Source organism: Cottoperca gobio, chromosome 3, assembly GCF_900634415.1.
Source record: "Cottoperca gobio chromosome 3, fCotGob3.1, whole genome shotgun sequence".
Classification (NCBI taxonomy): Eukaryota; Metazoa; Chordata; class Actinopteri; order Perciformes; family Bovichtidae; genus Cottoperca; species Cottoperca gobio.
In genome coordinates, this window is record NC_041357.1 from 4,241,291 (window position 1) to 4,269,059 (window position 27,769).

General features: G+C 39.2%; 1 protein-coding gene across 3 annotated transcripts in view; it reads right to left on the reverse strand.

Annotated features, from left to right (window-relative positions):
• Positions 1–27,769, reverse strand: part of znf536 (zinc finger protein 536) — a 226,943-nt gene that overhangs the window by 19,511 nt on the left and 179,663 nt on the right. The window contains exon 4 of one of the 3 annotated variants that reach the window (XM_029460705.1): positions 10,566–11,903. The exons of the other annotated variants lie outside the window; for them this stretch is intronic. Within the exon in view, the coding sequence (XP_029316565.1) occupies positions 11,749–11,903 (155 nt within the window). The 3' untranslated portion in view covers positions 10,566–11,748. Of the gene's footprint in view, positions 1–10,565; positions 11,904–27,769 lie in introns of those variants that run through there. 3 annotated transcript variants of the gene reach the window in all.

Consider the following 27,769-nt stretch of genomic DNA (forward strand, 5'->3'; position numbering starts at 1 on the left):
CTCACATTCTGACACAAAGAGCATCGGCTGCTCGGCTGCATTAATCATCATGAACTTCCTTTGACCTCAAAACACAGCGATAACAGCTAAAAGTTAGAGAAACAGTTAGAAAAAACAGAGCAACAGACCAGCAGACACACTGAGACTCTCAATATGTTGCCACAGGGACCCCGAAGTATGGTTATTTCTTAGAATTAAACTCCAGAAGTGTTTAAAATGATATATATGTATACAGTATATACGACTGTGCATGATTTAAAAATACTGTAGAATTATTTAAAAAAACAGATAAAGGTGAAGATAATTAAAGTAAGTTAGAATGACAACATCTAAACATGCAACAAGCTCAACAACAATATTATATTTACTTACTTGGTTTAAAAAAACAAAATAAAAGGGGAATAACATTTCAGTTGTTCATAAGAGCTTTTTCCTGTTAGGTTGTGTTCTAATATTGCTTCTGGTCCACTTTATTTCAAAAGAAAATATTCTACTTTAACTATAAACCTTGTTTACTTTACAGATGAGGATGACATACGAAAGACATTATCACCTTGTAAATTATGATTCATTGTTCTAGATTAAAAAGAACATAAAAACATCTATATATTATCTTCGCCTTGACCATGTGGTGGTGACTGTGGGTCACTGTTCATCGCTTTGACACTACGTGCATTCAGTGACCACATCTTCGAAAGGACATGAACTGTGTTCTCATTCAATCTCAACCACCACCGAACATAATCTAAATTTTTTTAAAAACTAAAAATGCATGAGCTCCTAATTGAGAACACTGAGCACTTTGAAAGACTTGAGCCCGGTGAGGAAATGGGAAGTGAGGAAGACTCCAGAACGGTTTGTAAGTGTTCGGGTTGATGTTGACTTTCACCATTCTCTCTTCCAGTCACATAGACATTTACAGCCCACCATAGCATGGGGTCACTTCTCTTCCTCATTTAGGCCTTTACACACAGGGGGCAATCTAGAGCTAAGTAATAACGGAAGTGGATCTGGTATGCGCTGCCTTTGTAAAGCTTAAAGGGAGTAATAAAGTTTTCTGTTATGTTTTGTGCTACGGAGCCTCCGTGTTGTTGTTTTATAATCCTCTGTAACTCAACCCGTTCAGCCCAACGTGTTTGGTTGATGCCTTTAATCGAGGTAATGTCCCCATTCTGTGTCTCAGTGTCGATGAACAAAAACAACAGTTACAAAATAATATTGATGTGCAAATAAATTGCACAAAAAAAAAAGGACCCTGGTGTGTAAAGGCCTTTAGTCTCCATTCATCAAACCTATAAAGAGGAATTCCTTTCCTCGTGGAGGTGGAAACGTTTATGACTATCAGCCACGTGATCAGATGATGGCAGGATGTCTGGACATGTCTGCAGAAGATTGCCAGAGATTGATCAGGCATGCAAATAGATTATTTCTGAGGTGTGTTGTAATGTGTGTAGATGAGTAATAGTAGTTGGTTACATTTCTATATATGTAGCTATCCTGTAAGTATGTATAGTGAATATGCAAAGTTTTGTATTGCATTACTTAAGTATCATTTAGTGTATTTGGAATTACTCGCTGCAGAAATAGCAAAACAATAAAGACTATCGAAGCACGTTTGATTTATATCTGTGACATATAGTGAAGGGAGCGCAATCCTTTTTCTTAAAATGGAAGTATAGTTTATGCATATGCATAAAAAGCACTTTGGCTTTTGTCACTGTATACCTTTTGTAAAATAAGAATTTTTATCTAACGTAGTTTTGAATGAAAATCCTTTTCCTGTAATTAAGTATTTCTGCATTATTGCTTTTTGTTTTTTTAAAGTAAAAGATCTTCTTTCAATAATTAATGTCTCGCTAAGCGGAGGGTTTGTTTGGATTTAATCTCAGCCTTATTACAGAGCAAATGTGCTGTACATTATAATTAATTTCCCACATTGTTCATTGTCTATTGCTAGTCAACCGAACACACTTAGAGAAATATTTGGAATATGTGCCAAAACGCACGACTTTAACTAAACCAGGTCCAATGAGAGGCTTCAGGGAAGCATGCTACTGTAACTATATCTATTAGTATCATCTTACTATCTTTATTCTATTGAGAAGACAAATCAAACTCATTCAAATGGATTCATTTGTGGTGATGAAATATTATATATACATGTGTATCAATAAAATAATAAAACTGCAATATGTGTGACACACTGTGTGTCTGTGATTGCTGCTCTGTGCTGGAAAGCAATTTAAATGTACACTGACATCAAATGTGCCTGTGTAAAATACCAATGATGACACTGTAAGATATTTATACATGTTTAATATTAACCATATCTTGACTTTAGAATGTGACATGGTGCACCTCAAATAACACATAAAAAGAAGCAGAGCCTGACAGATAGACTTCACCACACATGCGCATCACTTGTACTCGCCGGCAGCAGGTGTAAGTGAGATGAGCGGCAGCTGAAGAACGGCAAGTGTTATCAACACACACTGAAGTTGTGTGTGTGTGTGTGTGTGTGTGTGTGTGTGTGTGTGTGTGTGTGTGTGTGTGTGTGTGTGTGTGTGTCACGTTGCCATGGCCAGGTGCTCCTCAAGGACTTGCATCCAATTTGTGCAAAACATGAGCCGAGGAAAGTTCCGTCTGTGTTTGTGAACATGCATGTGTTCTTCTCGACACTGCTCCAGTTCCACAGTGCAAACTTACCCTGTGTGAACTTAGCTATGTGCATATTGCGAGGCAGGTAACATTAGCATTAGACAAGAATATCCCTTTTCACAGAGATCAGCTTGTAAACGCGATCAGGACTTGATCATGTTTTTGCATTTTTTTGAATGTGATCCTGTATACAGAATAATCTAACTCTGAATTATCTACCAAGGAGCTTAAATCGCTTTGGATGCACCAAACACCACGGCTATTTAAAACCTCTTCCGGTAGAGCTGTGATTTCATAAGCTCTCCCTTTTTTCTTATCTCCCTTCCTCATTTCCTCTCCTTCTCCTCCTCCTCCTCTTCGTCTTTTTCTCCTTCACTTTCCCTTACCAGTGGAAGCCTATTTGTCCGCTTTAAGTGAAATCACTCAATTCTTTCAGGAGGAGACTTGGGAGACCGCTGGTAACCAAGAGAGAGGGAGAACGAAAGTATGTGTGCGTGAGAGAGAGTCCACCTTCCAAATAAGTTCCATTAATCATGGGCCAGAGTCTAATGTAACTAATATTTTACAATTAGAGGAGACAAGATGGAGCTGGGGGCCATCTATCTCCCTTACACCACATGATCATCGATTCATAAGAGCTCAGGAGAGAGAAAGAGGGAGACCATAACGCACTCGCCCTGCATGGAGCACACACTCACAGACACACACACACACACACACACACACACACACACACTGTGCTGGGCACACGTGCAGACGGTAACACACCCACATACATAAGCACAGATGCTGAGCAGGAAACAGAAGGGAGCATGAGACTGAGGGGACAAGCTGTCTCATTAGCATTTCTTAGTATATGTTCTGCTTAAAATCCGGCCGTACTAACGCACAGTTTTCTTCATCGATCATTCTATTGATTGATTTTTTTTTTATTCATCTTTTAATTGTTTGGGGCAACACTTTCTATGTGTCTATAATACATTATAAACATATTGTTAGTGCTGCACAATCATAGTTATAATCACTCGTAAATATTTATATCCCTTATAACAATAATCATAACACATTATAGAGCATTTGACATTGATATTTTTGTTGTGCAAGGATCATAGTGTATTATAATACTTGTAACAATAATTGTTTTTCATAATACATTAGAATGTGATCATACGTTTCTCTAAGTGGTCATTGTTTGGGTTAAAAATGTTTGATTTATGTAATAAGGCATTATGAATATCGTTATGAGTGATTTAAACTATAATTATAAAGTGCTTTAAGCAGATTAGAACGCTTTATGTTTACAATGCATTATGGACATGGGCGTCGGAGAAAATATTATCTTGTTTGGTTATAAAATGTCAGAACATAGTGAGAAATGCTGATTTCACATTCTGCGAGTCCACAGTGAGCTTCACGTTGCTTGTTTTGTCTGATCAACAGTCTAAAAACTCAATTTAATCAAATTACAGTTATATAAAAACAGAGAAAAGCAGTAAATTCTCACATTTAAGATGCTCGAATCAGATCAATGTCCGCACTTTGAAATGAAATAATCAAACATCAAATTGATGCTGATTCATTTGCTGCCAGCATTTTATACTGCATAGTCCAGTGTCATGACTGTATGCTTTATTTATTATTAAACTGAAATCTAATCTACGTGAAAGGGCATATTTACTTTTTATAGAATAAATCATTTTACATTTAACTTTGGACTTCAAGTGGTTTGGAATAAAGTCCTTTATTTGCTTTGTCACAGCGCTTGGAGGCTACCTAGAGGAAGGAGAAAGGAACACATGTCAATCTAAGTTTTCAGTTACAAAAAATAAGAATAAAGAAACTGGCCTTTTGTAAACTAATGCAGCGATTTTACGTCACTCTGGTTTTCTTGCGATATGCCCCGGTTTACTCTGGTTATTGGTGTATTTACAATATTTACCATAGAAACAGAATGATATTTATATGACATTTATAACAAGGAAACAATGATAAACTTAGACACAAGTAGAAGGTGAGCGTAGCCTCAGGTTGTGCCAAATTAAAGAACTTAATAAAACAAAACTGGACTACCTCAGCAGAGCACATTGAAAGAAAAGCTAACTACTCTATCTGAGCCCCAAGCACCACACAGAGGGTGGCCAGCACTATAACCTATAAACTAATGCGGAACAGAAATACAATACATGTGCCGTGTTAAAAGGCCACATCTTATTCACAAAAAATGTGAGCATACTAATTGAAGATTTCAAGAGATAACTCATAGAAGAAATCTAGCAAGAGCAGAAGTGTTGCCTGGATCAGGGAAGATAACCTGTGTTTGAAGACAGCAGACAACAAAGAGAGGAAAGAGAAAGTTCTGTGCACAAAGCATTATACATAACGACCTTTTAGAAGTGCCTTTGAGCAACACACTGAATACTATCTGCAGGAGTCTCTGACCCTCCTTTTGAAGAGGAGCGTAGGATTTAGAAAAATAGTTCAAGTCCCCTGTAGCGCAAACAAATGTTGACCAGGCACCAAAAATAAACTCTCAAATTCTTTGTTTTTTTATTTTATATTTTGATACGTTAGTGTCCAGTTATTCAGTTACCTGGTCAGTTATTGTGTCTGTACATTGTCTTCTACACACTGCCACAAATACAATGGTGATGTGGAAATAATAAATTGCTCCCTTATTTTTCCAAAAAGTAGATGTATTTAAACAATACAAGGTTGCTAAGAAAAACAACAACAACTAATCCACATAACGCATTCAATGACTTTCACTGTTTCTCTTTTGCAACGCAACGCTCAATTTCCTCAGAGGACTACGTACCCAGCAGCAGCACCTCTGCACCAAAACCTGGTCTGCTGCGCCCTCTAGTGGTGCAACCGGAGCGCTGCACTGCCAGACCCCACCCGCTCCAATGTAAAGGAGGAGGGAAAATTAGAGGCAGCTGAACAAATGAGCAGAAAGACGGGTTCATCTGCAGGTCACCATCTGCCCGGTGACCAACCAAACGCTGGCAACTGCAAACCGCTGCAGAGCGTCATCTTAAACACATCAATCCACACATAGACGCACGGTGCACGCAGAGAATTATACAACGCGCCGGCATGCATGCACAAACATGTGCTTACACACACGGGCTGCACAACATGCCATAGAGGAACATGAGAGGAAATGGATACTGAAGAGAGAGAGAGAATTGAAAGACAGAGCAAATGACGAGAGAGGAAGTTAAATGAAGGGCAAAGAGCGGTGTTCATCACACTGTGAAAGAGGTCGCTTCAAATGTTGAAATTGCTCTGCTGAACAACACACACACATGCACGCACACACAAACACGACAGGCCGGATGGAATGAAAGATGACCTACTGTGTTCTTTAATCAGACACATGTGCGCCGTTACATGGAGACACACACCTACTCAAATGTAGAGGGATGACATAGATACACACACACATACACACACACACACACACACACACACACACACACACACACACACAGTCATTCATGCATGCCCACACCCCCACATATAAAAACACACATGCACCTAAAGTACATGATGTACACATAAAACACATACACACAGGCAAAGCAATCCTGATGTTCCTGCTCAGTCTCATATCCAGCCATCTGACTGGTTTATGTCTACACACACACACACACACACACACACACACACAAACACACACACACACACACACACACACACACACACACACGCATCGCCAAGGATGTTTCAAACAGTTACTTTCTCCGGATGTGAGTTTTATTGGGAACAGACTTCGTGGCATGAGGCCCCCCCCACACATCTGGTGCGGTGCAGCTGATCCGTTTAAAAATTAGTAAGGTATTGACCTGGGCAGCCTCCCAGCGGCACGGCAGCCTTCGGGGTCCTGACGTTAGGTTAACACAAATACGGATTCCATCAGTGCTGCAGATCAACCGTTAAATATTTCTTCCTTTGAAAAGCAGAGTCAGCTGAGCCGTGTGGGGAGGAGACTTTGTGTTGGACTTTATGACTCTAAGGGAACTGCTTTTCAAAATGTGTTATACTGATATTATACTGAACCTCTGCACATTTCTGCACAAAAATACCACTTGTGAAAAACTGCACAGCTCTTCATTTTTAATTCAGATATATTGTATGTATGCTTTGTATTCTATTTTTCTCTTTTCTTGTCCATATATATATATATATATATATATATATATATATATATATATATATATATATATGTATATATGTGTATTTGCTTGTTTTCTTCTTGTATGTCTCTTCTCTTCGGTCCTTGTACTAATTGTTATGTTTTTGCTGTGAAGCACTTTGGGCTGCAATTCTTGTATGAAATGTGCTATACAAATAAAGCTTATTATATTATTATTATTATTATTATTATTATTATTATTATTATTATTATTATTATTATTATTATTATTATTATTATTATTATTATTATTATTATTATGTCTCTTTTATTCTATATTATTATTATTATTATTATTTTTCCTTCTATGTTTATGTTATGCACTAATTCCTTGTATGTGAAAACCTACTTTGCAATAAATTGTGATTGTGGTTGTGATTGACTTTCAGATGTACCCACTATACACTCACACTTTATATTCATGCCTGACCTTGAACGCTGTCTTTACCTCTGATAAACCCATTTACACTAAATCTTAAGGGAAACATGTATTGAAATGAGCCGATTAAATACCTGAGATGTTTATAATAGTCTTATTGTATAGTATATAGTCTTTAGTGAATATTCAGACTTTGTTAAAAGGTTTAAATGTGTGAGAATCGTGAATGTAGTTTATAATTTTTGTTTTGATTGAAAACATGCAAAGAGAGAGTCGTATTGATCCTGGAGAGCTGCAGCAGTGCAGAACACACATCAAAGATATTGCAACAGATGTATACTAATCTGTGCCAAGGTTTGATACAAGTATGCAGTGGATATGCAATATATATATATATATATATATATATATATATATATATATGGAGACATACTAACCAAACAAGAGGTTACAGTTTTTAGTAATGACAAGTATAATAAGAAGAATAATGAATTCTGATCACAGATGGTAAAATCCTAAACCTTGTGAATTTCTCAGTACATTTCACAGTAACTTATATTATCCTTTGTCTATTAATAATGTTTTAATAATTCAATTCAATCGAATATTATGTCATGCTGTGGGACATGTGCCAGCCATGTGTTCCAGTGTAAGTCAACACTTCACTAAGGTAGTTCCCATCTACATGCACTCTCATGTTCTGCATCATTAGCAGGTTTACTTTTATTACTTTTTGTACATTTTGCTGAAAATATAGCCATACTTTCACTAAAGTAAGATCCAGAGTGCAGTATTGTATTTTTACAGTTATATTGCTACGTTAGTTTCAGATGTCAGAACCTTTTTATAGCACTGAATATAACCATGGTGTCTGTATGTTTGCATAGAAATGCTAGATCCGCATGGCAGTTCCTAATTTATAATGACAATTAATTGGGAATTATTTTTTTATTTTACTGGGAATAAGATCCCAAAGTGTATTAAAAAAAACCTGAAGTAGACTTATAGAAGTTTATTTTATGAAGAAAAAAAAACTAGGTATTCATTGTCGCTGGTGGAAAAAGTTTATGTGCATTGTTTATGTTTATGAAACATTCCAACATCTGAGTGATTGCATGATGGAAGAGGTTCCCGCTATGTTTAAGGTTGTATAAACTTGTTCAATGTAAACGCAGTAACGTGTCAGATTTATCCTTCACAAAGGCCTCGAGTCGATCCTTGTGCCAAGATCATTTAGTTAATAAGTTAAAACGTCAGCTCATTTGAAAATAGAGAATTTCAAAGAGAGACGAGTTAATGTTAATTAATTTTATCTGATGAATAGTATTAATATATGTTTAACTGGGCTCTTGCCTCCTGTCATCCTGCAGTAGTGGCCGTCAGGCAGAACAAGTTGTGTATCCGTGCACTATAAGTGCAACATCATACTGTACCTCTGCTAGGAACAGTTGGGTTGGCATTGAATCAGTCATCAGATCCTGATGTATAATACTGAAGCTCATGATATCTATTTTATTAGAGAGGATACTTGTAGCTGTTGTGCATATTTTGAAAGAGTAAGTGGGTTGGTCCAGAGGGAACTTAAGACAAAAAGAACGTTACCTGGAAACAAGGAAAGTCGAAACAGGCTCGAAACAAAGTATACTACGCACGTCTCCAATCTGCTTTCATTTAAAAGTCTTTAAAAATCTTTCCTTTGCATTTTGCCGTGTGGGATGCTCTGAGCGTGCTCACGTGTTTCCCATCATACCCCACATTGCTTCACTACAGCTACTTTATGGACACCTTTGGGAGAGAAAGCGGTGCAGACAGTAATTTAGTTGTGTGTATTCGACATCATGATCACAGTCCGTGACGCTTCGCCATCAAATTGACTGAGAGATAATAACTTGGAAGTGATGGACTACTCTCTGAAAACAGTTTACCCACTTCTGATCACACAGGGACGCTCCGACACGACGGCTCGCCTTCCTGATTCTCGCTCGGCTAGAAATGAAGAAATGAAAAACATGAAACAGGCCGTTGCTCTGTGAGAATTCATTGGTGTTTTTTTTAGTTTGAATACATTTTATTTTTACTATAAGTACAGTTCAGTAGTTACAAAACAAAGCATCTGCCATGAGGGTACAGTGAAACATAAAGAGTGTTCAGCTCACAAGACAGGTTTTGTACATAATATGTGGAGTGGAATGCTCATTATAGCTGGTTCAGAGAAGGAGAGAGCCCAAGTGAGACTCTCGCCATTAATCTCTCATCTTTACACCCCTGGAAAACAGAGATAGGGTCAGAGGTCAAAGCCACTGGTCAGTGCCTCCAGCAGGATACGTCTGATTGTTTTACTCAGACCCCATTTCCAGAATTCCTCCCTTCAAACACCCTGTTATATTTCCCTACAACCATTACTTCTCACTTTTCATATGTCTCACTCTTATTATTTTAGTTTTTAATCCCCTCTTTTCCTGGCATATTGGAATTGAAAGAATGGTTAATTGTAGTCTACATAAATCAAATTAAAATGAAAAAAAAAAACAGAGGCTGTACTGCAGCAAAATCTCCTCAAGTTGGAATTTGAGCAGTGGAAATCACGCAGGGTAAAGCAGTAACGGGCCCACGCTGCAGGTGAAACGGGAATTTGCATACAAAAGAAATCGGGGTAACAATTTGTCAAAGCCACATACAGTATAGAGGTTGCTCAAACTAAAATAAGTATTATATTTGGACTGTACATACCGCATTAGAATTTTTCTCTGGGTTCACAAAAAATGACGTAGAAACATTTCACAATGCCAAGGGACACACAAACACACACCTTCAGTTTAGTTAGTTAGCTAGTTTTGTACTGTATAGGTTGGATTTATAATACTATCACAGTGCAAAATACTTCTGAGAACCAAAACAAATGAAAGAAATAAGAAAGGATTAAGTCCCTCTATGCATATTATGGATTCTGTATATATGGGGGCAAATATGTTTGCAGCACAGGAGACGATTGTCATCTTTTTCCTCTTTTTTTGTTGATCAGTAAATGGAGAAGGCATTAATGTACAGTACATATAAAAAATTAAAAATTAAATCAACCCTACGTCCTACGGTCTAGCACAGCTACATAGCTTTGTAGAAGCAATAACAGATGACTTGTATCTAATGCTATACACAATATGTCTTTTTTTCCAGTTTTTTCTTTTTTCTTTTTTTTCTCATCTTAAAGTAAATACATCAAACCATTTTCAGTAGTCAGTAACACTGTGCAACAATGATCGGTGGCAGTATTTTAGAAACATCTGCAACACTAAAGTCCTTGAGGTTGACATGAGAGATGAAGAGAAAGGGCTGGAGGGCGATAAAGAAAGTGTTCCCCCTTTTTTTTTTGTTTTGGAGATCTTTTTTTTTTTTTATTCTTCTCAGTCAAACTCTAGAAGAATGCCTACCTTTTGAGGACGTGGCCGTTTAAACTACTGTCACTTCTCTGCTTTTTCCTTGTCACAAATGCTTTTAAAACTTTTGTTTTCACTTTTTTTTTAACTACTGTATATCTCTCTATGTACATTAAGCGTCTATGGGCGCTGTGTTGAATGATACAGAAAAAGGAAAAAAGATAAAAGGGAGCCATATAGCAGGGTGAAGGCCTGTACTGACCTGGTTATGGAGGGGGTGGGGAGGGGGGGGGGGGTTATAGTATAATAAGTACATTTAGGGCAGTTTGAATATTCTGTCTTCTTCACAATCATCATTAGCACCACCATCATCAAAAGTCAACTGTGGGTATGTTGTTCTTGCATTGTAGATTGTCATATGGTGCCCTGTCCTTTGTTAACCACAATCAGTGCGATGCATGGTCATGGGACATAAATAGTGACTCTATGCCAGCTGATAGGAGAGCCAGGAGGGGCTGGTCTGACAGGAAATGTGCTTGGTCTCTGTCAACAGCCAGGTAAAGTTGAGTTTCTATTCTACAGTAGAATACATTCCAGGTACAATATAATGGTGGTCCGTGGACTCGTGAAATAACCGTCTTCTTCATTTAACAGGAGAGAAAGAGTCTTTGAAAGCATTTGATCAAGCACTACACTTTAGTCCTAATTTAAAAAAAAGACACACCTTTCTAGCTCAAGGAATGTATAAGAGATTGCGGTGCCAGTTACAGGAAGTGCTAATCAGACAGGTAGTTTCATCAAAAGAAAGAAAGAAAAAACAAAACATTGTATAAGAGAAGAGACAACAAAGACAAAGGGGCATTCAGACCACAGGAGACAAAACAGGAAAGTTGCCGTCACTTTGTTTAGTGTCCAAGCATCTCGCAAATCCGTCCCCAAAGGAAACTGTCCCGAACTTTCCTTCATATAGTTCACGCCTTCTCTTGACTCTGACGGTAGTATGTGTTTTTTTTTCATCTTAAATAAAGTCTTTGTTATAGTGTACTCCTTCATTTATCCTTCATCCTCCTCATCATCACCATCGCCTTCATCATCATCATCCTCATCCTCATCATCCTGCCTTGCTCCGGTGTGGGCCGTTAGTCTTTGTTTACAGCGTGGGCGTCCAGCCCCTCTGGGTCACCTAGGTTATGGTTGTTAGGGTGGTTAAGGTCGTTGTTAAGATGGTTGGGGTCGTGGGTCAGCGCGGGGTCATGGGTCATTGGCTGGTCCTCCTCTCCTACCCAGAGATGCACTACGGCCAATGAGAGAACAAGAGGCAGATTAGCACCATGGACCCAACACACCGACCCCATCCTCAAAACACACACACACACACACACACACACACACACACACACACACACACACACACACACACACACACACACACACACACACACACACACACACACACACACACACACACACACACACACACACACACCTTCAGCATTGCATTATATGGTCAGTGGGGCCAAATGGATGGATGAAATATTTGAGTCAGCTTTGCATAATAGGCCATGGCTAATTTTGTCAAACTTTAAACACTTTAAAGGGTCATTTCACCAAAATTACAGAGAAAGAAATAGTATTGTTTCACTTACCTGCAGTTATATCTAGTTTTAAAGATTTATTGTAAGTGCTCCAGGTTCTGAGTCTTCAGCCCAATACAATGGAGGTGAATAGAACATTATGCTGGATAATCCATAAACTACACTGTCGGCAGTTTCCATAGGGACTATTTATTTTGTATTAAGTAGTCTCAGTTGAAACTATGCAGAGACAAGTTTATGGATTATCCTCATTATACAGGGACACTGTTTTGGGGAAATAAACATGTTGCTCTTAAAGTTTTTGAATATAATTGTCCCACAAACACAATTGAACTCTCCTCCATTGTATTGTGATGGTGGCTGAAATATCAAAGAAGGATTACTCCGGTCCTGGGCAAATAAAACCAAAAGTATCGGCATGGCTAGATACTGCCAGAGATAAGCCAGACATTGTTCATTTCAGTGAACTGACCCTTTAAAATGTTTCTCCTTAATTCAGATTCTATACATTATATCATTCGTACCCCTGAGACAGCGAGGACCAGCAACAGAAAAACCTTCAGCTCACAGTGCCAAGTTTAACCTTTTGCTTTTAAAGAATGTCATCTGTTGTGCCGTTAATGCTCAATATGCTGATGATATGCAATGGTATCTTAATAAAATAACAGGAACACCTTTACATGAAATACATTCAGAAACAATAATTCCACAGATTACCTCCATGCATATTCAGTTAAATTCAAATCTCTGAAATTATAAGTGAAACCTTGTTTTTGCAGCACTATTGTTTTGTTTGCATTGCATTCTATGGTGTCCCTGTTATTCTCATACCAGCCACAACACTCACTGTGAGCAACTATTAGAAACGTAAGAGGCTGCTCTTTACATAAGCAAGGTCAGCAGTGCTTTCATTGGATTACTACATCTACTGCACACATCTAACATTCATTTCTTCCTAACTTCAGTTTGTGCATCTTCTGTACACAGGAGCTTACATTGTGAGACTGTGATGGGTGCTCAGTGAAATAATCATTTCTAAAATGATATGAGACACTAACACATTATGGTTACGGCAACTGTAGTAGTTTCATACTTGTTACAATCAAGTTGGTTGGCTCAATAAGTGTGACAGGAAGTGTGACAGTGGGTGAGAAGTGAAGTGAGTAAATCTAATAAAAAAGTTTTAAGACTCGGTGAGACAGTAAGAAATGCATAACTGTAATTAGGTCGCACCGCAGCGGCCACTAAATAATACAACTTGTCCCCAGCCCCCCCGCCTTTTTCTACACTTTCATTCCCTCAGCAACTTCTTAGAAAATTATTTTGCAATAAAACACCGCCGAACACATTTGCATGTCATGTTCTTTTAAAGTGGCGTTATGAATCTGACAAAACCAAATTAAAACACAAGTTTATTTGAGCTGTGCTTTCGCAAAGACGGAAACGGATATCAAAATGAAAGGAAGTGGTGCCGTAACAGAGGGAAAATAAAGAGCTAATAACAAGATAAAACATCTCTTCGATTCAGCACTGAGTAATAACTCTCTAGCTGTCGGTGCGCGGAGTGAACAACCCCAACAGCGCTCTACCCAACATTTACTTTACTGTTAGTCTCATGTGGGTTTCTGCTTTCACTGTTCCACACGTCGATACTACAGGTTAATTACAAATAGCTGTTTTTATTCAAATGATATTAGTAGAGGTTACGATTGGAAAAACTTGAACATATGAGATAAAGTTTGATTCCTAATGCATGCGTATCGGTACAAAGCAGCATTAACATGACTGGCTGTGAGAATACAATGTGTACACTGAAGCGTTGGTCTCTTGCTCTCAACCAACTAGGTGTTTTCTCATCCAATGTTCACATTAGAATTCCTAAGGAAATGATTTCATGACCAACTTTCACCACAAGATGGCAAGCTAAGGCAGTGAATAAGATACTGAGGCCATGGCTGAGAAATACTTCCGCATACATTTAGACCAGTAATTTATGTATTGATGGAGATTCACATTCAAAATGTCTGTATTAAAAGTCATAACTAAATGAAGAGCTTATTTGCCCAAAACACTTTCGCACTGAACAAATGTAAAGCAGCCATCATTAAATATCACTCATTTCTTCAACTCCCTAAGATATACAGTGACATTTCTTTTTCATGTATTAAAGCCACCATAAGAGAAATAAATCAAAAAATAAAGTTTGCTTGTTTTGAAGTTTCAAAAAGTATCTTGCTCTCCCCAAGGGCACTTCCTGCCTTTGACTTCCCTGTAAAGAAACTTCCTGTAACGAGCTCCAGATTAGGCCCCATATTTGATTTTCACTGTTCATTAACTAAGCCACCTGGAATGTTATTATTTAAGCACGGTGCTCCTTCTCCCCAAACAACTGCCACTGCGAAGGGGGAGAGATTTCCTGGCCAACTTTATAGATTTAGCATAACTTCCCCTCACAGTTTTTAATTTCCCATTCGGGCAGGCGGCAGATGCACCTCGCAGACACAGAAAACCTGCCTGGCATTCATTTATCACATGAATGCAAGGCTTATCTATGTGTTTCCTTCAAATGAGCTGCCCTTCTGAGGGCCTGCTGCAGTGCTCACACATGATGGCAGTATGATATTGACTAAAATAAATAAATACAAATGATCTAACTGTTATTGTTTCGTATTAAGGCGAAGGAAAAACAGTAAATCGACATATCGCCTAAACACTAATGTGAAAGAGTAAGTACGCCCTCTTGTGGTGTGTTGCGATATAGCACATGGAGACGGGTGCTTATTGGAGAGGATAGGACCTGGGAAAGGAAAACATATGGTGTGAGGACACACAGCTCCAGGATCCATCCACTGTTAATACATGTGTCATGCTTAACAGAATGGATAAATGGGGAGGAGGGTGTAACAATGGCGTACCACTGCACTCTGAGCATGTGTCGGAGACCGCCTTGGGATACGGTGGACTATGTGTGTGTGCGTGTGTGTGTCTGTAATAAGTGCGAGTGCGTGGTCTCAGAGGCATCACCTGACATTAATAGCAGTCTGTGAATGCATCACACAACATTTGGCATGTTCACTGCAACACGCTATGCTTCTAGTGACTGGTGTGGCATTGTGCAGTATTTCTTGATATATATAACACTAATGACTGAGAAACGCCGGCCACTTTATTACCTCCGCCAAGGAGGTTATGTTTTCAGTTTGCTTTGGTTTCTCTGTCTGCAGGATTACAGAGCAATCACTGGCCCGATGTTCATGAAACTTGGCGTAAGGGTGTAGCACGGGCAAAGAAAGGACCCATCACATTTTGGAGCGGATTCGAATCACGGGGCGGAATCATGCATTATTTTTCACTCATGGAAACGGCCATGGCGGAGGTCTGCGTTCTCCGAGTGCCCTTCTAGTTCTTTCTATTTTTGATGACCATGAGGGTTTAGCTAATATAGATTTTTGAAGGTCGATAGGTATTTTTTAAATGGAGCTTCCCTGAGCTGACATTTTGAGTTCAACTTCAGTTCAAGCTTTTGAAATGGCATTATAAGATGTTGAAAATGGTCAGTTCACCTATACAACCTATACTTGGTTTTATTTCTCCAGGTTTTAAAAATTCTGTCTCTGAGATTTCTGTCTCCACTCCAATGCAATGGAGAAAAATAGAATGTGTTTGTGGCGCTCACACTTTGTGTTCTTGTTCCTCTGGATAATCCTCAGAACACACTGTCAACTAAGGGAAGAGTCCCAGACAATAGTTCCATCATCGTGCGGTGGAGGCAGAAATCAGATAAATATTATCTGCATATTTGTGACTTTTTTTTCCAGAATTTAGTCTGATCTTTGCTTTTCTTTTCTAAATGTTGGACCTCTTCTGGCCTTTAAAAGTGTTTAAATAAAACAAAGGGGGTTTTATTTACTCGGTTAAAATAAGCAATACCATGTCAAATACTTAAAATTCCTCCGTTCAAAATCCTACCGAAGTAAAAACACTGTAAAATACTCAAAGTACTCATTGTGTATAATGGCCCTTTTCAGAATAATATACATTATATCATTGAGTGATAGTTATTGCTTTCAATATAAATTTAATTTTCATTTCATTTGGTCACTAATGTTGCAGTTGGTAACGGTGGAGCTAATGTCAATTACTATATATAATTATATAATAATACTATATGTGTAGTGTCGGGTGGCTTCTTCATAACATGTATTAGCTAAATGATATATTGTAGAAATAATCTGAATAAAATATTTGCTTCCAAAATGGGGTAGAAAAATAAAAATATAAAAATAATCAAGTAAAGAAGCTGCAAAATGTACTTAAATAAAGTACTTGACTTAATAGTTGAAAATAACCGGCTCTTAAGACCGATAGACGCAGGCTTCACTGTCCTAAAGCTGCCGAGGAAACTCAAATAATTCTCACCTCCATTGAATTAGGTGTCAGATATTTATTAAATGTTATGTTATAACGCACAGTTTATCGGTCTCATCTAAAAAAGACAAAAACAAAACCCCACAGGCATCATAAGTAGCCTGGTTGCCGTGCATCATCTGTCATCATCTCTATCCATATGGACTTTAACAGTGTGCAGAGTCAAGCTCTGTGAACCCTGTGTGTGCCACTGAAGGTGGCGGTGGCTCCTTTGTTCCCTCTCCCAGGCATCCGGGCCCAACACTAGCAGTAAGTGTTGTTCTTGGCACAGCCCCGTCTCATTGTACAGCCCAGTATTTATAAATATGTAAATATGAGCGGCACCAGGCATAACACGGCCCGCTTGTATACACCGAGGAGGAGCGGCGAGGAAGTGAGCGCACCCCCCCCACACTCCCCCCCTCCAAAATTGTATTTTTAGATGGTTTTAATGAATACAGGATGTTTATAGTTACCATTCCCTGTGATTCGCACAAAAGACTAGAAAAATCCACATCCACCCTGCCACCCCTCCTCTGCACCCTTCCCACCCTCTCTCCCACTCCCCCCCCAATCCCTCAAAGCACTACTAAAGAAGAAGAAGGGGTGAGAGAAAAAAAAGCAAATTTGTGGTGAAACGCAGCAGGATTGTTGTGCTCTCAGTCTGCTTTCCACTCAGATCCCTATTAGACAAACATAGTGTGGTGTTAAGGTGCAACAAAGAGTGACGAAAACTCCTGTGTGCAGGTGGAGAGTGAGAGAGAGAAGAGACGAGATGCGCAGCGAAAAGGTTCCTCGCGAAGCAACTTCAAGGCGGTACGCAATTTGTGTGTTATTTCTGTTTTTTAAAGTTGCAAAAATAATACAAAAGCCAAATCAATATGTGCGAAGGGTGGGTAAAAGAGGTTATCTGTTTTCTGTTGTCTGTGATAATGTGTTTTTTTTGTGTGCGATGACTCCATGTCAACTTGTTTTCTTTTTATAAACTCAGTTTTGTTTTGCTGCAAACTCTCGGGTCGAGTATGAGGTGATGCGTATGACAGGATGGAAAGATTCAGAGGAGGGAAAAAAAAGGAAAGCAAGCAAAATGTAAAAGAGAATGATTGCAGTTGGGGGAACACAATGAAGTGAATGTTAGTGGCCTCCTTCTATCTTTCGCTCTCTGTCTCCAAAACTATTTCTGAGGCTAAAAGATTGCCGGCTTGATAATACCTCCGCTGAGCAATTTAAGCCCAAACACTCTGATGCTACAATCTGTCTTCTCTGCCTGATAGCGCTTTTCTCCCCTCTCCTCTCCAAATTACTTTCTTTCATATCTAATTATATTTGCTAATGATCTTATAAGAGAATAATGGAATGTGCTTGATCTATTACCTTTTTTTCAATACATAAATACAATGCGGGGGGAAATGACTATTGGAGACAGGAGGAAATGTTTTTTTTAATGTTTTTGATGAGAGGGAAAATGAAGCTGGGAGCTGCAGGGTCATTAATGGGCGATGAACACAGAGGTCATCTCTCACATTCTCTTTGACATTTCTCTCATCTGACGTGCTGAAACAATCACAACCTCATCCGCACTCTCCATTCTGCCCCTTCGCTTCGCTGTTTCTCGGTAATCTTCCAGATATCCACCTCGAGTCTCTTTGATCTTTTAATGGAAACATCGAACTTTGTTAGGTTCCAGATTCAGCGCCGCTTGTTTATGTTCTGCTTTTGCATTTAGCCTAAAACTTCCAAAGTTGAATGGTAACAGGAAGCTCAAGGAACTATTACAGGGTGTGGATTTAGCAGATATGTAAAGATATTTGACAGGAATATTGAGAGAAGATATTATTGTTAAAATATGTTAAAAAGGTCACTCTGCTTTTCTTTACACATAAAGGTTACTACAACCTGTTGTATAATGTCTTCTGGAGGAGTTGTATCTAATAGTCAGAAAGAAAAAGAGCAGGAGAGTGCAACATGGAAGAAGCAATCTTAGTTTAAGTATAAACTGCTCCCTAACAGATATGAGACAGGAGTGGATAGAACAAATACGTCTTATAAATAAACTGTGTGAACATATTGTCCGATTAGCGACAAACATGAAGGACTAAAGTGTTGCTTGGAGCGCTTTCCCCCCGCTTTTTAATAACTCTTCATTCATTAAATTGATGTACAATGTTTGAAAGAAAATGGAGATTGTACTTGACTGGGCGCTATCAAAGAGACGCTGTCAAACTGGATCCAGCATTTTTGGAGCCTAATGGTACGTGTCTACAAGATCCGTCACTTCCACGCTTCTCATTCTGTGTTTATGTAAGCAGCGCTGCAGTGCGTAGCACGAATAGCGAGTAGCGCCATGACAATGTTATGGAGGTGCAACAGTACCCCTGCAAAATGATAAGCACGTGGTCTTTGTGGTCTTTACTGTTGTGGAGGATGCCACATGTGAGCGACTGGAAGCTGTGTCTGGGGACTTGAGAAGGGACCAGGCAGACCAACCTTCTGCAGTAACACTTAAAAGGCCAAGCTGTCAATATCTGCCAGTGTCCCTCCATGACTTTTTATGAGTTCATTTTCTGTAAAGATTTCCAAATAGTACTTGTAATTATCTTTCCCTATTCAAATGATGGCTTTCTGGTCTTCAACATAAACTCACACAATCCACTGGCCTTTTAAATGAATAACTCATCTCTGTTGCTGTTGCCAAACCCCTGTCCCGTCCTGTCCCTCCATTGCTCCCTTCCTCTTAAGCCTCTTCTCCATCATCCATTCTTCCCTTCTTTCTCTTCTCCCTTGTTATTTTCTTTCTCTCTCCACAGGCCCTAGGACAAGCCAAGCCATGACAGGCACTCTAAACCCCCTGCATTAATGGAAGGAAATGGCATTCGATCCCTGTTTGATCTCCTAATCATTTCTGCTGAAATGATAATTAGTGCCCTTCCAATCCTCCCACAGAGGAGGAGACAGGGTTGGGTTGAGGGGGGAGTGGGTAAATACATAAATAGAAAAAAATTCCTCTTGCTTTTTAGACCCCGAATGACATCTTTGTCACCAAGCTGGGCATGTTCATAACCAACAAGTGCTTTCCTCCCATGCAAATTTCCCATCCTTTCCACACGGAGAAGGGGCTACACACACTGACGCACACACAGAGACACAGGGCCTGGCGACGGCTGTCTGTGATTCTTTTCAGCTGACATAATCCTGATTGATTCGTTCAGCAGATAAAAACTGGGTCCACTTCTGCCCTTTTACTGGGGGGGCTGGAACATAATACAGCCTTTTATTCGGCAACAATGTAACATAATGGCGTTGGAATGTGCAGGGGGAAAAAGGCCACATCTTAAATGCTTGTGACACACTGTGCTTTGAAAAAGCCAGTTGTCTAATGTAAAAGAGAAAGGGGGGGAAAGAGTAAAAAGAAAAAAGAGCGAAAGAAATCATTAAAGTGCCAGATTACCCATGTGCCCTGGTTCTATCACTGTCAAATGAAGGCTGTTATTTTGGAGAACTTGTTTTCTTTCTTTCATTTTTTTTTTGTCTCTTCTGAGTGCATATTCACAACTCTGTGTGTGTGTGTGTGTGTGTGTGTGTGTGTGTCATTCCGTAACTCTGCGCTGCCTTCGTGTTCTCACAAGGAAATCAAGGATTTGAGCTCTCGAGTTTCACTGCCGTCCATCCTTTTCTGAAAAGAAAGCTTTTGTTCAGGGTGCAGGAATAGGTGAGGTCATCTCATCAACACAGATAGCAGCCACCGGCTGGCGGGGGAGAGGTTTGTGCTTACATGAACTAACATCCTTCCCTCATTCTGTGAGTTACGGACAAAGGCTAAAGGCCATACCAGTGGATGTTTGTATAAGTGCCCTCTGCTGTATTAGTCTGTCTGCTGTGAAGCACTGTACCGGAATGTAAAAGTCTACTGTAACAAAGTGGGTTTTCTACTAGGGCGTGTAGGCTTTGAAAAAACCCTGTCTGAGCAGCGTATATGGCTACGGTTACCTTTTAAATCTCACTTTACAGAGTTTCTTTATGTGATTATCTGTTATTAAATGTGTTTCAACTCACAGCACAGTACCTCTGTCTGTGTTTTGCTGTGGTTCATATTTCAAACCTTTCTTACATCTCTCTGATGTATACTTCCTTTCTAAATAGCTGTGTTTAAAACAAAACTACATAATTTATTTACTGGTGTACTACTATTTCTATTGATAAAATACAAAAAAGAAAGAAATTACAATGATGATGAAGAAGAAAAAGCAGGATGTGTTGATTTATTGCATGTAAAAGAGACAAGGTCTGTGACTTGATAACGGGTTTAAAACCATAAAATGTCTAATGTTCCAACATAAAGCTTTGTTCCCAAGTTAGTGTGTGTATAACATCAGAATGATACACTGGGTATTATTTCATTTTGTCGTAGCCATATCATGACCTTCTGAGTTGAAATTCGATTTCCATCATGAGGTCCACTGTTCCCGTCTTAACACACACACACACACACACATACCCACACACATGCACACGCACACGCACACACACGCACACACACACACACATTAGCTCTTCCCTTTATCGGGCCTTGCAAACTTGTTGTCCGCTGCTCGGTTTTCAAGTGCAGCACCAATAAACTACAAAACACAAGAGAGCAGACGGCCTTCCTGCAAGTCAATTGTATTAATTGTAGGCGCTAATCTGCAAGCCACGGCCCTCCCAGAAGCGTGCGGTGTTATCCGCACCAGCACGGTGGTGGTGACATATCTGGTTACTAATTCGGTGTGGCATGAAGCCAGATGGGAGATGGGAAGGAAGAAGAAGTCTGTTAATCGGCCATTGAAATGTATCCCCAAACCCATTCATTGGACTGCGAAAAAAGAAGAAGAAGAAGAAGAAGAAGAAGAAGAGTAGGAGGACAGACAAAAGCAGTGTGATGACACAGTATGGAGGATGTATGTACAGTAGAGGAGGAGGAGAACATGAAATAAAGACGGCAGCAAATAGGGCAATATTATATAGGGCAATATGCATATATAGGGCAACAGTAAGCGTGTTGCCCTGCTAAAGACTATAACACTCACTCATAAAGACAGATAGAGTGATAAATCTCAACCTGAAATAATGAAGCCAAAATATCAGGCTGTTCATTAAATATGAATACTGGTGAGTCTTCCTTAAACTTTAACAATCAGTGGCTTCAGTGCAAAGGTTACATTTTAAATATCTGCATTAGCCAAAACTCACAGTAAGGACAAAGACCAGCACACGGAGATACAAATGCAGATACTGAGCTGAAAATAAACTCTAAAGTCTCTGCAGAGGAACATTAGGAAGACAGACAAGGTAGTAACCCAGCCTCAGCCATCACAGTTATCATTTATAATCACAGAGAAACTGGTTCTCAGCGTTCCCTTTGCACGGGGGGAGTTCTCCTAAGCTTCTGAATGATACAGGTAAATAAATGACGGCAGTTTAGGATGTGAGGACGGAGAAGGCTCCGGGGCCCGGGTGGTCGGTTGGAAGAGGAAGAGGAAGAAGAGGAGGAGGAGGAGATAAAGGCTCTGTGAATAACTGTAAATCCAATGCTGTGATTGTACTTCCCAGTGATCCCAGTAACTAAGTATATGTACCTGCACTCCACTACATTTCTACATACAGGGAAATATTTCAGGTTTTACTCCTGCACATTTAATCACAATTTAGTTATTAGTTACAGGTTTTATTACAAAATGTAATCAACAAATACAATCTGACGCATTATTATAGATTAAACTACACAGCATTTTATTAAGTTATTACAATTGGCCCCAACTTTACCAGCCGCAATATAAAAGTGATGCGTACAATAATTTATCAGTGCTTATAACATATTCTTCTGAAATGGCCATTCTGAGGAATTAGTACTTTTACTTTAGCTACTTTGGTCATTTTAATTAGATACGATTTTGGATGCAGGACTTTGTTTTACCTGTAACAGAATATTTCTACACGGTAGTATTGCTACTTTTAATAAATGATGGGAGTAATTCTTCACAGTGTACTGATTGCAGTTCAGTGTGTGTGTTCCCTAAACTCCCATGGGACCCAAAAGTCCCAAGTTTACTGTCTATCAACCGCTTGTACATAATTTAATTACTGCAAATGTGTTAAGGGCTTTGCAACCCTAACATGTGTGCAGAAATCTAGTTTAGGGTTTTTATTCTACTTTATTTTATGATCACACTGGGCTTGTTTCTAAATACAGAGTTTTTTTAATCACATTGCCTCAAACTAACTAACACCTGGGGCCAGGTGTTATTCCAGCCGAGGGATACTGGTTAGTCTCTGGCTCACTTTGTGCACTGTAATTCAACATAATAGGGGATGCAATGAAGGCAGTCAATAGATGTCCGACAAAGAAAATGTAATCCGGTTCTTGTCAAACTGAATCTGGACCCCTTCAGGAGGCCAGAAAAGAAGAAGAAGAAGAAGAAGAAGAAGAAAAAGGCTGCTTACGCATAAATCGCTTAATTCCTATCAGACAATACCAAATTAAAGTGCAAATAAATAAATACTAGTTAAACCTCCTAAAACTGTCAGGGTCTTAAATACAAATACGCAGCAATCTTTCCCACTACATTGTTGTTGAAGAATGGCTTTGTCTTGCGGATATAACTGAGGAACCTGAATCAGCCTTGAAGGCATCGGAGCAAAGTTTCTCGGTTATTGTTCTTTCATGAATCTTTCAACATGTGAGTTACTTTCAGTATCCGTGTAGTGCTACACGGCTAACACTAAATACATCTTGCAACATTACATTATACAAATACTAGCAGAAATATCAATATATATTTAAAAATATGTGTTCAGTCAGAATGAAGTCTCCTGATTGGAATACATTTAAACTAAACCCAGGGGTCATTTGAGAGGAATGTTCCCTACGGTTTGACGACCTATGGCTGTCCTTCTATTCTACAATAGTTTAGCATTGCTAATCCATTGCTGACCCATATATTTGTTTCTCATTTCTTTTATGTTTTTTCCTCCGACAAACTCCCCATACACACTTTCACATCACCCCTTCAGTGTTTCCATGATTTAAAGAGAGAGAAAAAAAGGAAGAGGGAGTGAGAAATAAGAAATGTGGAGCACCTGGCTTCTTTTTAACATGGTTTCACAGGCTTTCAGTGGTCTCTGATGATTCAACAGTTGCTGCTACAAACATCTGCTGCCTGCTCTTAGCAGATCTCAATTAAGACTCACACAGCCGGGCACGCCATTCCTTATTTATGCTTAAGCTTTTTTTTTTTTTCTTCTTTTGAATTTTTTTCCAACATGCCAAACAAGGGAAAGAGGCCAAAAGGTCTGAAAAAGCCCACTTAAAGAGGACATTATGAGGTGGAAAGAGAGATGTTGAGAGGAGGTTGGAGGTGCTGGCAAGAGATTTTAAAAAATGAGGCATTCTTGCCAACGCTGGCAGCACTTTTAAGAAAATAAGAGCAAGGGGGGAAAAAAAAGCAGCAACAACAACAAACGTCGACAAGCAGCAGCCTTAAGCCCTCCCTCATTTGTCTCTTTCCCCTGTTTTTTTTTTTTTTTTTTTTTGAAAAGGCACCCAAAAGAAAGAGACGAAGAAGAAGCAGGAGTGAGTGTTGATATGATTATGTAAATGTAAACAGGATTTCCTGCAGACTGGAAGCCGTTTTTCTCTCTGACCCGTTCTCCTTGCAAATCTTCCATTTAAGACGAATTCCCCCGGGGAGGCCGCTCCGCCGTTACTTAACGGGATAATTATGATATACTAAACCTTTCCAAGATCAGCCCCCCACCCCACACCCCTCCACTTCCTGCTCGTCTTTGCCTTCTCCCCGATCCCTCACTCTCTCTCCATTTCTCTTTCTCCGTGTCTCTCACTCTCTGTCATGTCCTCGCTGCCTCCTCTCTGTCCTCCACAGTAACACTGATTTCTCTCCAAGCTGTCCGAATAAAAAATGAACTTACAGTAGGTTCAACGGATACGGCTTGCTGAAGGCTAATATTGACTTTTGGTTTGAAGCTGTCAATATTGAACAGCTACTACAGTTGTCATGTGGAACATTTGATCATTTTAATGCTGAAAGATTACCTCAAGAATTTAATTCTGGCCAATGTGGAAATGCTTGTGAGACAGCATTTAGTCCACCATCAGTCATTGAAATGTATTTTAAATTAAATATAATGAAAGGCTCAACAACTGTTAAAGTGATATCTTATGCCATTTATGCAACGACAAGAAACATTTGGGGTTGCATTATTACCTCAAAATGAGAAATGACTTACAAAGAAATAAAGAATGGAACACATAAAATGTGCAGAGAAATTAATTGTCAAATTCTTTTTTAGCTCATTTTCTGTATCTATGGTAAATAATTTAATGTATTAAATGTCAGTTTAACTTTTTATTAGGCAACAACCTTTCTCTCTTTAAAGATCATGTCAAGTGCTTATTAACTGTACTTTCTTATTAATATATTCTACCAGAAACAATGCAATATACTGCCACTGAATCATTAGATTTAACTTTATTTAATCTCAAAAGGCCTCTTTCAGATTAAAATCTATTTTACAGGATGTCATAGCTAATTCTTAAAAACACTGGAAACAAAGTGGATCCTGTGAGCAGTATGTTGTAATGTAAAGTCATTACAAACTAATGCCACACAGCCACATGTTCAAACCCAAATCACTGTATTTAAAACCCTAGAGGGGATCTCAAAGTGTCCAAAGATACCAAAAAGTACTAATACTACTGTTGTTGGTTAGGGAGGGGGGGGGGGGAATCTGGATGTTTTAAGGCTGTACAGATTTGAATGTTAATATTTCAAGCCTGTTCCCTTCAGCTGTGAAAGTGTTCTTTTCTAAATCCTCTCACTTGGACCTTAACACCATGACCTCACGATGGAAGAATTGAGAAACAATCACATTATATTCCACATATCCCTGCTCCACACTGTGCTGTGTGTGCACGTGTAGCTCAGTGCTATCCATAGTATGCTGCGCTTAGCCTTTGATCTCTCGCAGCCAATGTGTCTCTCTGGAACAAAGAAACACTTTTGATATCAAGACTTGGGAAATGTAAAAGAGCGAGCAGAAATCACGCAGCTCCAAACATTTCATAATGCAGACGTACAACTTAATTGCAACGCAGCGTGGGTTGTTTGGTTCCTTATTTACTCCTACAACTTTGTTACGGAGCCACACGTCAAACTATTTACGCGCTGGTGTAAGCACTTACGGCTACGATTCTTTTCGCTTGACAACGGCCATAAACAGAGGAGCGAGAGATCAAAACTGTTCATCAGAGAGCGTGACAGATGACAGATATGGCAAGAGATTTTCCATGATCTTCTGCGCACATGGGGGGGGGGGGCTACAAGACACAGAGAGAGAGAGAAAAAAAGGGGGGAGGAAAATAAAAAGGAGGAAATGAGAGAAAGGTTTCTTTCCATGTGAGGTAGTGCAGTGCAAGAAATGGCATAGACAGAAACTTCCCACTTTCAGTAATGTGTCCGATCAATTATGTATTGCCTCACAGTGCGTGTGGTGGGACGATGCTGTCTGTAAAAGGTGAAGGCGGAACATTATTTCTCAAATTGTTGGTCACAATCATTAGTTTGTGTGCTCTGCTAATTGGGTGCTCATAAATTACTCAGATGTGGCCAAAGATCTCCACTCTGACCTTGAGTTGGTTCAGACATGACAGATGATGTTAAAACTTTGTGAACATATAGTACAGTGGGCTGCTTGGGTGTAACTTCTTCCAAAAAGTGTTCCCTGCAGATTTGACACCAAGTCAGCGATGTTTCATGAGATCCATCACCCAAAACAACTGCTCTGGTCTAACACATACAAGGTCTGATTAAGTTCTACACAGGCCACACTGCATATTATATGACTTGTTCTTGTTTTATAGGACCCATTATTTTATTGTCACTTTTTTTAAATATTCCCTGTTTATGTTATATGTAAAATGTTTTATTCTCAGGTTTTACATATTGCTCATCCACAGAAAGAAGTTAAGAATTTAAGCAGAACATGTATTTTATTTCACTGTAATAAAGAATAATCTATGCCAATTGTTGAAAGTGTGCATTTACTGTAAATCGACATCTCAGCCATTCGGTAGAGGCTCATAAATTAAAAAAAGCTCTGGACAGTATAATAAGATATTGAATTTTGTGTTGATGTTCGTGCCCAACGGAACTAAGAAATGCAGAAAAATAAAATAAATACATTCTATTTTTTTTTTCTACTTACGGTGTATGCTTGAATAAAAAGAGCAATATCACTTTGATCTTGTATAAGCATTACAATAAACTATTTTATAAAAATAATTGCAACTTTTGATTTTGACGCATATAGAACAGTTGCTGAATGTTCTCTGCGTGCCTCGCTGCCTCTCTGCTCCCTCTCCCTGCCTGAACTATTGTTTTGCTGCTGAAATCCATAACATTTCTTTTGTTCCCCTACTTTCTGTAAGCCTGCTCTCTTATTTTCCCAAGGCCGAGAAACTTCAGACATGAGAACCCCTGATATAAAACCAGGGAAATTTACCTGGGATTAGCAGCCATTGACAAATAACCTTGGTGATAGATGCACAGTAGATTTGGTTCAAAGCTCTCCCGGCAGCCTCAAAAGAGATTAGTTCACTTCTTATCAGGTCAGCCGCGTCGCCTGGGAAATGTGTTTAAAGTCACATTGATTTATTGAAAGATTCCCCAATAAGAAGATATCTCTCGACTTAAGGAGTGTGTGTGTGTGTTCTTATGTGTGTCGTGTGAATGCGTGCCTCAAATAAATTACACTGCCTGTTCAAGCTTTTATAAAAAAATAAAAAAAAGGTCCACACAAAGACATTTTCAACAAACGAACGATGCGCTTCAAACTAAAAAAAAACACTTCTAGATAACTAGTGTTGAATACTGCCACTGGAGAGAGACGTTCCCTTTCTCTCTCTACCTGTCTCGCCCACTCTCTCACTCTCTCTCTCCATTTACCCCATGCTGATAGTGCTGCTGAAAACAGTGATTGTACAGTGGTGAGACACAGAGCGACGCTGACAGGGAGGTATAATAAGGCCTCTTTGTTCCCCAGAGAGAGAGAGGTAGAGAGACATGCATAAGGGGGGCTCAGGGTGGGGGGGAGCTTTCATTTACAC